At 41.9% G+C, this 12,706-nt stretch overlaps 1 protein-coding gene across 1 annotated transcript; it reads right to left on the reverse strand.

Moving 5' to 3' along the window:
• Positions 1-9,209: 9,209 nt before the first annotated feature.
• LOC119812981 (C-C motif chemokine 4-like) lies at positions 9,210-11,114 on the reverse strand. The gene is made up of 3 exons (XM_038328038.1): positions 10,926-11,114; positions 10,111-10,225; positions 9,210-9,576 (listed from the first exon to the last, which is right to left on the reverse strand). Exons 1-3 carry the CDS (start codon positions 10,999-11,001, stop codon positions 9,489-9,491), a joined length of 279 nt encoding a protein of 92 aa, XP_038183966.1. The 5' UTR covers positions 11,002-11,114; the 3' UTR covers positions 9,210-9,488.
• Between the last annotated feature and the right edge of the window lie 1,592 nt (positions 11,115-12,706).

Here is a 12,706-nt window from a genome sequence, read left to right on the forward strand (position 1 = left end):
TACTCAGTAATGAAGCAAACCTCAACAGATACAAAAAAAATTGGGATAACCCCCTGTATATTATCAGATCACCATAGCTTCAAGTTAGAATTCAACAACACTAATTGCAGAAAGCCTGCAAACTCATGGAAACTGAACAATGTTCAACTGAATCACCCCTGGATTAAGGAAGAAATAAAGAAAGAAATTAAAGACTTCCTGGAATCCAATGAAAATAAATACACAACATACTCAAACTTACAGGACACTTTGAAAGTAGTGCTAAGAGGAAAGTTCATAGCACTAAGTGCCTACATAAAGAGCCTGGAGAAATCTCACACTAGTGACTTAATAGCACACCTGAAAATTCTAGAACAAAAAGAAGCAAACTCACCCAGGAAGAGTAAATGTCAGGAAATAATCAAATTAAGGACTGAAATCAACAAAATAGAAACAAAGGAAACAATACAAAGAGTCAATGAGACAAATAGTTGGTTCTTTGAGAAGATCAACAAGATAGACAAATCTTTATCTAAACTAACCAAAAGGGAGAGAAAGAATATCCAAGCTAACAAAATCAGAAATGAAAAGGGGGACATAACAACAGACACTGAAGAAATCCATAGAATCATCAGGTCATACTTCAAAAACATGTATTCCACAAAATTGGAAAATTTGAAGGAAATGGGCAATTATCTGGATAGGTACCACATACCAAAATTAAATCAAAACCAGATAAACAATTTAAATAGATTTACAACCTCTAAGGAAATAGAAGTAGTCATCAAAACTCTCCCAATGGGGGGGGGATCCCAGGACCAGACAGTTTCAGACCAGAATTCTACCAGAATTTCAAAGAACTAATACCAATACTCCTCAAATTGTTCCACACAATAGAAACAGATGGGACATTACCAAATTCTTATTATGAGCTACACCTGATACCCAAGCTACACAAAGACACAACTAAGAAAGAGAATTACAGACCAATCTCCCTCATGAACATTGATGCAAAAATATTCAAAAATACTGGCAACCCAATTTTGAGAACACAGCAGAAAAATCATCTACCATGATCAAGTAGGCATCATCCCAGGGATGCAGGGACAGTTCTACACATGAAAATCTGTCAATGTAATCCACTATATAAACAAACTGAAAGAAAAAAGTGATCATCTCATTAGATGCTGAAAAAGCCTTCAACAAAATTCAACGCTCCCTCATGATAAAGGTCTTGGAGAGATCAGGAGTACAAGGAACATACCTAAACATAATAAAGGCAATATACTGCAAGCCAACAGCCAACAGCCAACATCAAACTAAATGGAGAAAAACTTAAAGTGATTCCACTAAAATCAGGAACAAGACAAGGCTGTCCACTCTCTCCATATCTATTCAATATAGTTCTTGAGGTCCTAGCTAGAGCAGTAAGACAAGAAAAGGAGATCAAGGGGATACAAACTGGAAAGAAAGAAGTCAATCTCACTATTTTCAATGATATGACAATATACATAACGACCTGAAAAATTCTACCAGAGAACTTTTACAGCTGAGAAATACCTTCAGTAATGTGGCAGGATATAATATTAACTCAAATAAATCAATAACCCTCCTATATACAGATGATAAATGGCCTGAGAAAGAAATCAGAGAACCATTATGCATCCTAATAGCCACAAACAACTTGGGGTAACTTTAAGTGAAAGACCTGTATGGCAAGAATTTTAAGCCTTTGAAGAAAGAAAGTGAAGAAGATATCAGATGATGGAAAGATTTACCATGCTCTTGAATAGGTAGGATAAATATAATAAAAATGGCAATCTTACTAAAAGCAATCTATAGATTCAATGCAATCCCCATCAAAAGCCCAGTACAATTTATTACAGACCTTGAAAAAACAATAATTAACTTCATATGGAAAAACGAAAAACCCAGTATAACCAAAACAATCCTGTATAACAAAGGAACTTCTGGAGGCATCACCATCCCTGGCATCAAACTCTATTATAGAGCTATAGTAATGAAAACAGCTTGATATTGACACAAAGACACACAAGTAGAGCAATAGAATGGAATAGAAAACCCTGACATTAATCCACACACCTATGAACACCTGTTTTTTAAAAAAGAAGCTAAAATTATATGATAGAAAAAGAAAGCCTCTTTATCAAATGGTGCTGGCATAACTGGATATCAACATGTAGAAGAATGAAAATAGACCCATATCTATCACCATGTACAAAACTCAAGTCCAAATGCATCAAAGACCTCAACATAAAGCCAGCCACACTGAACCTTATAGAAAAGAAAGTAGGAAGTAGCCTTGACTGTATTGGCACAAGAGACCACTTCCTGAATTTAACACCAGTAGCACAGACACTGAGGTTGACAATTAATAAATGGGACCTCCTGAAACTCAGAGCCGTCTGTAAGGCAAAGAACACAGTCAACAAGACAAAATGGCAGCCTATAGAATGAGAAAAGATCACCAACCCCACATCTGAGAGTGGGCTGATCTCCAAAATATACAAAGAACTCAAGAAACTAGACATCAAAATACCAAATAATCTAATTTAAAAATGGGGTATAGATCTAAACAGAAAATTCTCAACAGAGGACTCTCAAGTGGCTGAAAGGCACTTAAGGAATTGCTTAACATCCTTAGTCATCAGGGAAAAAAAATGCAGATCAAAACAATCCTGAGATTCCATCTTACATCTGTTAGAATGGCTAAGATCAAAAGTACTAATAACAACTTTTGCTGGAGAGGATGTGATAAAAGGGGAACTCTCCTCCATTGCTGGTGGGAATGCAAAGTTGTACAGCTGCTTTGGAAATCAGTATGGCTATTTCTCAGAAAATTGGTGATCAGTCTACCTCAAGACCCAGCAATAGCACTCTTGGGCATATATCAAAAGGATGTACATTCATACCTCAAGAACATTTGCTCAACTGTGTTCATAGCCGCATTATTCATAATAGCCAGAATCTGGAAGCAACATAGATGCCCCTCAACCAAAGAATGGATAAAGAAAACGTGGTACATTTGCACAATGGAGTACTACTCAGCCGTGAAAAATAATGACATCTTGAAATTTGCAAGCAAATGGGTGGAACTAGAAAAATATATCCTGAGTAAAGTAACCCAGACCCAGAAAGATAAACATGATATGTACTCACTCATAAGTGGATACCGGACATAAAGAATAACCAACCTACAGTCCTAGAGAAGTCAAGAAGCAAGGAGGACCCTAAAAGAGACATACATGGATCCCCCTGAGAAGGGGAAACAAATATCTCGAGTAAAGTGAGAGTGGGGGGAGGGGGAGGGGAGGAAGTAAAAGGGAGGAAGGTGGAGAACATGAGTGAGTGATTGGGAAGGTTGAGTTGTGGGAAGGACAAAGAGGAAGAGCAAGGAAAGAGATATCTTGATAGAGGGAGCCATTATGGAGTTAGTGAGAAACCTGGCACAAGAGAAATTCCCAGGAATCCACAAGGATGACCCCAACTAAGAATCTAAACAATAGTGGAGAAGGTGCCTTAACTGCGTTTACCCTGTGGAGAAGGTGCCTTAACTGCGCTTCCCCTGTAGTCAGATTAATGGATTCCTTAATTGTCATCATAGAACCTTCATCCAGTAACTGATGGAAACAGATGCAGAGATGCACAGCTAAGCACTGGGCCAAGCTCCTGGAGTCCAATCATAGAGAGGGAAGAACAACATTATGAGCAAAGGGGTTAAGACCATGATGGATAAACCCACAGAAACAGGTGATCCAATCTAGTGAGAGCTCGCTGACTCTGGACTGACAGCTGGGGAACCTGCAGAGTACTGAACTAGGCCCTCTGAATGTTGGTGACAGTTGTGTGGGTTTGGCAGTTTGTGGGACCACTGGCCATGGAACCGGTGTTTATCCCTAGTGTATTTTTGGAACCCATTCCCTATGGAGGGATATCTTGCTCTGTTTAGATACAGGAAGAAGGGTCTAGGTCCTCTTTCAAGTGATGTGACAGACTTTGTTGACTCCCCATGGGAGGAATGGCTGGGAAGTGAGGTGGGGGAGGGTGAGGGAAGCAGGAAGAGGGGAGAAGGAACTTGGATTGGTATATAAAATAAAAATGATTGTTTTCTAAAAAGAAAAGAAAAGAAAAACAAATTAAGTCAACCCCAAACAGTTACCCCGGCACTGTAGAAAATTACAGGGAGGAAGAAAGATGGCCTCCTGCATGCAAATGCATCAAAATCGACACTCTATCAGAACTGCACACAAACAGACTAAACCTTGAAAGAAACAACCATGCCCAGCCCAGCAACTCAGCAAACCCTCAAAATTAATACAGGAGAAGGTAAAGAACCATGAGTAAGCCAACAAAACATCACCTAACACAGTTATAGGAAACAGAAACCCTTTTTTGTAAATAACAGTAAATGTCCTCAACTTACCACAAAAATTATAGGCTAATGAGCTGCATGAAAAGCCAAGAACCAACTATATGTGGTCTCCAAGAATCATGCTTATAAAAATAAGACACCAAAGCCGGGCGGTGGTGGCGCACGCCTTTAATCCCAGCACTCGGGAGGCAGAGGCAGGCGGATCTCTGTGAGTTCGAGACCAGCCTGGTCTACAAGAGCTAGATCCAGGACAGGCTCTAGAAACTACAGGGAAACCCTGTCTCGAAAAACCAAAAAAAAAAAAAAAAAAAAAGACACCAAAAACTTAGTATCCAAGGATGGAAAACATAAAAAGCAGGCATAGCTGTCCTTGTATCAAAGTAAACTTCAAACCTAAACTAATTAGAAAGATAAAAAGGGACAGCACATGTTAATCACAGGGACAATTCATCAAGAAGATATAGCATTTGTAACTTCTATGCACCAAATATTGGGGCCTTTTACACACAGTAAAAGACACAAAGAGGCACCTAAGTCCTGATGGAATACTAGTGGGGGCTTCATTATTCCAATCGTATATTTAGTTGGGTCTTCTAAACTAAAAACAAAGGTACTTCAGAGCTAACATAGACCACGAGTGAACTGGACTAATATTGGTTTGATATATGTTTGCACCCAGCAGAGAGGAAATAGAACTTTTCGTAGCAGCACATGCAACCTTCTCTAACATTGACTACATCACAAGACAGAAATTAAGTCTCAACACATGCAAAAAGTTGAGAAAATCTTTGTCTCCAATCAGACCATAATGCAATAAAACTAGAAATCAACAATAACACAAACCAGAAAAAGACTTGGAGACTAAACAATACATTTTGAATGAACAGTGGGTTATCTAAGACATCAGAGAAGACATAAAAGTCTCTTAGAGGAAAACAGAGATGAAAACATATTCTATTAGAATCTCTGGCATTCAGCCAAGGTAGTTCTATGAGGAAAGGTTATAGAAGGAAGTGTCTACGTTTTAAAATCTGAGAGACATCAAATCAATAATCCAACAATACATCCCAAGGCTACTGATGACTAATAAACAGACAAGCCAAACCACAGTAGACAACAAGAAACAATAAAGATTAATGGAGAAATGAATGAAACAGACATTAAAAGAACAATATACAGCACCAATTAAATCAGAGTTGGTTCTTTGAAAAGGTTAGTAAGATTGACAAGGCCTTAGCTAATCTGGCCAAAAGAAAGAGGGAGAAACATATTCTGAAAAGATGGATGTCTCAGAGGAACAAGAAGAATTTATTTCTTTTTTATATCACAAATGGAACTAGTTTATTTTCATACATACACATTGATTTAGTGAACATTGTAGCACAAAGTAGAGGGGATCCTGACAAACGTTCCTTACACAAAATCCTAGGGAAGGCTCTTCAAGACACGTACACCTCTTCATAAACATAATCACTCCATACCTATATCATGTGCTTTCACATCACAGTGCCCAAGCCATAAAGCATCATCACATACTGGTGCCCAACAGCCTGGTGCCACACGGTACTGGGCACGGGTGTGATTTCTTGCACCTGCCCAGGGGAGGCTGCCCTGGGCAGGCATGTGGGTCTCTTTTTCCTGTTGGACCCTAGTGGCTGAAGTAGAAGAATTTCTAAATACATATCATGTACCAAAATTAAGTCCTGAAGATATAAGTAACTTAAACCAATTATAAGAAATGAGATTGAAGCTGTTATTAAAGTCTCCATTCAAAGAAAGGCTGTAGGGTCAGACTGATTCACTGCTGGATGCCATCCAACTTTCACAGACGTTCTCATACAAATTCTTCTTTATTTTTTCACTAGATAGAAGCAAAGGAACACTACCAAATTCATTCTACGAAGTCAATATTAGCCTGATGCCCAAATCAGTTAAAGATACTACAAAAAAGTACAAACCCATTTCTTTCATAAACATATAAGTAACGTCAAGGACACAATCACTTCAATTGACCCGAAAGGCATTTAAAAAGTTCAACATACCTTCAAGATAAAAGCTCCAGAAACTTTAGGAATATTTTGAAAACACCCCAGAAGAATAAGGCTATCCACAACAAACCTATAGCCAACATTATATTAAGGGGAGGCCAACTGAGAGCATGTCCTCTAAAATCAAGAACAAGATAAGGATGCCAACTCTACTCTCTGTTATTCAATACATCTCTTAAATCTTAGCTATTGGAAAGACACTTAAAAGAGACAGTAACAACGGTCCCTATTTGCAGATGTACCAAGTCTAGAAAACTCATGGATCTAAAGAACACAATGAACTTATAGGATGTGTGTGTGTGTGAGTGAGTGTGCGTGTGTGTGTATACACCCCCCCATACACATACAAGAGAGGATATGGAGAGAAACGAACCCTTTTTCACTGTTGGTGGTGGTGTAAATTAATACAGATATTGTAGAAACCAATTAGAGATTTCTCAAAAATAAAAAAAAATAGTTAAAAATAAAAAAATAAAAATAAAAAAAAATAAAGTAGCCAAGCTATTTTGCCTCTGGGTATATACCCAGACAATTCCATACCATATCATAAGGATACCTGCACCCTTGTACCTATTGGAAAGAGGGCATGGGAGGAGAGTCGTACAGGCTGGCATATAGGTGTTGCTCTAGAGGCCACAGATCCCTTCCCTTGCTCTGCCTCCTCTCTCTGGGTTCTTGCACACCCAGAAACTTGGAGAAAGTCCATATGGAAAGACAAGCAAGCAGATAAGATACCTCGCAGTAGACTAAAAAAGGAGGCCACACGCCAAGAGAAGGGAGAGACCTGAGTTTTACATGATGCAACAGGTGGAGTCCCCACATTGCCACACAGGGAAGGCTCCATGCCATCCTTTATTGTTCCTGGGCGAAGCCATTCTTCACAGAACTGTTCCAGAATTTTTGCAATCCCGCCTCTGCTGAGCTGATGTCCTCCCTCTCAGTTTTCCCAGAGTTGGGCCATATGGCAACAAGAACTAATTATAAAGGAGGAGCTCCTGAGTCTGGTCCCAGCCCTCCTCTCTCAGCAATAATGCAAACATGAATAGGCCCTGATCCTATTCTAGGTCTCATCTGACAAATGAGAGGATGGATGGATTCATCTCCAGCTAAGAATTCAAGATTCCCAGCACGCCACACGACGCTTAGATGTTCTCTCTCTGAGGGCCAGGTACTTTCAGGGAAGACTCAGTTCTCATCTTCAACTGTTGAAACAGAGCCTTGTCTCACGGTAGCCCACTTCTTTGGAGTATGCCCACCTCACTTTACCCTTTAGAGGTATATGGCTTACTTCCTAGAATGTTCCATTCTCTTCTGCACCTGTAGGGGTCACCCTTGCCAGTGCGTCGTACCAGTTCCCTATAATTGCTATAACAAATCATAGTAATCTTGGTGTTTTAAAACAAAACCCATTTAATTCTTTAAACTTTGGGGCAGGCCCTACACTAGCGCCTTCTAACAGGGTAACTATCAACACCGGTGAATGGTGTGACTGAGAGGCTGAATTCGATTTTATTTTAATTGCGTTTTATTGGAAGTTAAGTAGGCGCTCTGGCTAGTGGCTAACATATTGGACAGCACAAATCTAGACAAAGGAAACGAGAAGCCAACAGTTCTTAGCCACCAGCCTCTCAGACCTGCTCTGGGTCTGTTTCTATGGAGTCAGGATGCTAGAAGCACCTGAGGGTGAGACAAGAAAGGGAGTTGTGTTTGTTGGCTCAGAGAACAGGGTCCGATTATACTTGCATCCGGAAGGCAATGCTGAAGTGTTTTTACAAGGCCATTTCTCCTTGTCTGTGTTACTCAGAGGGTCATCCCTTTGGGAATCACAGAAGTAAGACACTAGGAAAGATACCTCATGCAGGTACTGACCCGGGGGTTGGCATCAGCTGTTGTGCCGCTCTGCCACACACTGAGTAGTTGCCTTTGGCAAGTTATTTCTTTGTCTTTAACCCACTTCCCACAAAATGAGAGTTAGACGGGATGACCTAAGGGTTCCCTTCCCAGCTTCAATACCCTGCGAGCCTATGAACTATTGATCAGAACTGCTGTTTGTTTAATTCTACTTTTATATCTGTCCTATGTAAAGTGGGTTATGACTGAGAATTATGAAGTAGTCATGGCTTAGGTTCATGGCATTTTTCAGCCAAAACAGACACTTAGGTTTCTGTCATCCCCTTTGCTTTGTGGTTTAAATTTATGACCCATGAGCTAATATGAACATTAGAAATACAAGTGCACATAGTGTGGTTCAAAAAGGAAGATAAAACTTCTGGTGCTTTATACATTTCAATACAGTAAGCACTATTACCCCATTTTTCAAGTCAGAAAATTTAAGCTCTAGTAAGTTAAAGTGACTTTCCTAATGTCACAGTGATAATAAAGCAAAGAAGTCCCCTTTCTGACTAAACCTCATCCCCTTGCTCTGTGTTGTGATGTCTCATTCACATATTCCCCCCGGGAATGCCATCTAATAACCCTTAGGACCAAAACTGTCCCTCTGAATCACTCTTTTACAACGCTTCCCAAGAAAATCTACAAGCCTCAGAAAACCTCTTCCCTCTGTGTTTCTGTTTCTTAATTTGTAAAACTGTAGGCACCAATCTCCACCCTCATTCAGGTGTTAACACGTTCATTAGAAGCAATGAGATAGTGCACTGAGTCCATGTAGCCAAGGGGGCACGTTAAGGTCTCAGTATTTACTCATTCTCGCTGATTTTGCCAACTGGAGTTTATCCCTAATAGCACCAGGCAGTTTCAACCCAAATGAAAATCAATTTAAAATCACAATCGATATTTTAAAAAAAAAGATTTATTATGAAATGCATGAAATCAATTACACGATCATATCCACAATAGCAAAGAAACAGTAATGGTGGACCATCTCCATGGGAGACACATGTCCTTCAACTAAATATAAATAGTAGAAATAATATCAAATAAAATAACAGTCTCTATGAAGATTTAAATTAAGAAGTAGGACAGGAATTCTTAATGGAAGGAGCAAGGCACTTCTCCACGGGAAGTGTCAGGGCTCAGGAGGCCCTCCCTGACGCGGCTCCTCCTGCAGCTCAGTTCATCTCCAAGTCATTCACGTACTCGTTGACCCAGGGCAGGCTGGGGTCAGCACAGACTTGCTTGCCTTTTCTGGTCAGGAATCTGGAGAAGAAGAAGAGGACAGATGAGAATCCCATGGGACCTTAGAGGACATTTACCACTGTCCTTTGGCTGTGATAGGCATCTCACTCTATGCGTATTGCTTCTATGGGCAACCACAGTAGATGGGATCCTTCCTGGATAACCTTGACCCGTCTAGACTTCCTGTAACTCTGAGCCCTGGGTGTGGAGCTGTGATCCCAGGGGTTCCCTATATCAGGAAACGATGGGTTTTAGGATCAATATGACTAGGTCGTCCAATTTTTCATTGCTCCTTGAAATTGCCTTTCCACGTATAGTATACATTGTTTTTTATTTGATTCTGGTTTCATAGCCTCTAGATATTATCTTCCTCCGCAAGAGTGTCCCCCCATTTTAATGACCATCCAGCAATTATCAGAACTCAAAAAGTGACTCATGACCTCGCTGTTCTCTGGCACAGCTTCGACCCTTAGAACTGAATCCCTTCTGGTCAATAGTCCTTTCACCTGCATCTGGCCCTTTTGGAGTCTTGCCCTCACTCCAGTGTATACTTACACCACAGCTGGCTTGGAGCAAAGGCTGCTGGTCTCATAGTAGTCTGTCACAAATTTGCGAGGGAGCTTCGAAGAGGTGTAAGTAAAGCAGCAGGAAGTGGGAGGGTCAGAGCCCACTGGAAGAGAAAGCAAGGGCAAGGTCAAACCTGTGCCTGGTGCTATCCACTCTAGATCCTCACGGAGCATCCCTATTACTAGAGCTGGAAACATGGTGCCCTGAATGCATGGCCATCCACCCAGAGTGGGACTTTTGCTCTAAAAAGACCATCCTCGAAGAAGAGAAAAATAATTCTAGAAGATTGAAACTGGAATGAGTCTCAAAACATCTCCCATTTCCTTCATGTTACAGGTGGGGAAATCAAGGCAAAAAGACAGACAAGCTTAAACTAGAGAGTAAGTCAATTCAATACCTGGCTTCATCCCACCATTTTCCCTGATTTGCTATTAATTGTTATTTTTCTTTCTTTCTTTAAAAATTTTTTTTTCCAGAGAGGGTTTCTCTGTAGCTTTGGAGCCTGTCCTGGAACTAGCTCTTGTAGACCAGGCTGACCTCGAACTCACAGAGATCCACCTGCCTCTGCCCCCCCACCCCATGCTGGGATTAAAGACATCTACAACCACCACCTGGCTCGACTGTTAAATCTTAAGGAAACAGGAGCTTAAGTAGTAATGTTTGGTAGTCTCTACGTTTAATGGAAAACTCTGGAATCCTCCCAGCTCCCTGTTGCCCCCTGCCCAAACCCTGCTGTTGGGCTGGCCCCAGCTGGAAAACTGAACCCACTGGGTCTCAGAGCAGCAATGGGAGAATCAGCTTACTTGGTGCTGAGAGCGCTGTAGTGCAGAAGGCAGCTGCAAACAGGAGGAGAGAGAGGGTATATGCGCAGAGCTTCATGGTGTTGCTGCAGGGGGGTGTTGTACAGAGCTGAGACTGCAGAGCCCAGAAGCTTCAGAAGCTGGCTGAGTTTTGTGCTGGTCTGAGTTGGGAACCCCTTTTTATAGGGACTCTGGGGCTTGGGACAGAGGTTGGGGGTGTAGGGAGGAAAATGGAATTTCCTAAATAAAGATGATGTCATGGTATCAAGAAGGAAACTGAAGTTGCCTGAAAGTGAAGAGTTCCTCCCTGATTGTCTTCTCCCAGCAGTGACATCACGGAAGAGAAAGAAGGGAGCTGGAGCAGAGAAGTGGGGTGCACGCTGGAGGGGGAAGTGGTACACCAAAGATGGTGACTGAGATGGGTGTGTGTGAGAGATAGAACCCCAGAGGAAGGATGCAGTGTTCACACTTGCTAGCGAGGCAGAAAAAAAACAAGTTTGGGAGACCCAGACAAAGAATATTCTAGTACACAAATAAAGATTGATACCTAGTGATGCGTATCACTCCCGACAGAGTGTGTAGCCCACCTAAGCATACAGCCGTTTTTTACCCAGTTCCTAGGAAATGCCTCATGTTCCTATCCTCTGGGGACCTGTGTCAGAGATTAGCCTACCAAGGCTGGGAGGACAGTCAGACTCAAAGTAGAGCAAATGAGGAAAGCTGGACGATGGATCCAGTCTTGTTCACCTTTGGCTCAATTACCCCAGCTCACCTGCTTGCCCCAGGCCTCCCAGTGCAGCAGGCTCCTCTAAGACAGAACATAATCAAAGAAGGAGCCAGACCTCCTCGGTGTTTCCAACTTAAAAGTGGAAGGGGCAGAGCAGTATCCTGGGGTCCTTTGTGGTCATTTCACAAAGTACAAGCTTCTCCTACCTCATTGTTCCTCTTCTTACCTGTCTCTGCTGTTCTTTCTGTCCTCAGCCTTGTCACCTAACTCCCTGGTCATGTGCTCTGTGTTCACCGACAGCATACAAGCTGGTCTCTCTCAGGACCGTTCAGGGTTGATGCAGCTTCGTGGTCACACATCAAGGGTTTGGGTCTTGGCCTCTTGGTCTGCATGGAGTCCATTTTCCATGGCATTTCAATTCAGGCGACATCCTCCTTGTCTGCTGCTTGTCAGGACAGATACCCTGGAATACAGTCTCATCGTTCCCTCAAGGAGACCTAGCCTGTTGATGCCTGGACAGTGACAGAAACGACCGTCCCCTGAGGTGGAAAATAAGGTGGGCATGAGAGGTAGGAACAGGGCATCAGGGAGCCTGAGGATGAAGGCTGTCCTTCATGTGGAGATGGAGAGTTCTAAGGCTGAAACTTGTTGGGTTAAGGAGGAGCCTCTACCTACATCAGACAGCGTGTTCATCTCGGTTTCACTGATGAGCTGTGGAGCCATCTGCCCTGGGGCACAGGAGGATGGCAGATATGAATGGATGATTGGTCTATGGATCCCATTGTAAGCAGAGCATCCTCAGAGAAGGTGAAGGCTATTCCAGAAGGTTAGAATTGGAGTGTGTCTCAGACTGTATCACATTGCCTTCATATTACAGACAGAAACACCAGGGCATGGGCAGGACTCTCTTAAACCAGTGGTGTGGGGCCGAGCCCATCCACAGTCTGACTCCAAGTGGTCCTTTCTTCCAGTGGTTGATAACGCTCAATAAGAGGAAACTTGGGTGTTATGACTATCTGCAGGGTACCAGAGGGAAGTAGCCTCTTGGGAGAGATTC

The sequence above is a fragment of the Arvicola amphibius genome, chromosome 4 (assembly GCF_903992535.2).
Source record: "Arvicola amphibius chromosome 4, mArvAmp1.2, whole genome shotgun sequence".
Taxonomy (NCBI): Eukaryota; Metazoa; Chordata; class Mammalia; order Rodentia; family Cricetidae; genus Arvicola; species Arvicola amphibius.

Bases quoted from the DNA above. Each gene is read 5' to 3' on its own strand.
- LOC119812981 (XM_038328038.1), bottom strand. From the start codon at position 11,001: ATGAAGCTCTGCGCATATACCCTCTCTCTCCTCCTGTTTGCAGCTGCC. The intron at 10,226-10,925 runs GTAAGCTGATTC...TTTCTCTTCCAG, and splicing joins TACAGCGCTCTCAGCACCAA to TGGGCTCTGACCCTCCCACT. The intron at 9,577-10,110 runs GTAAGTATACAC...CTTCTTCTCCAG, and splicing joins TGCTCCAAGCCAGCTGTGGT to ATTCCTGACCAGAAAAGGCA.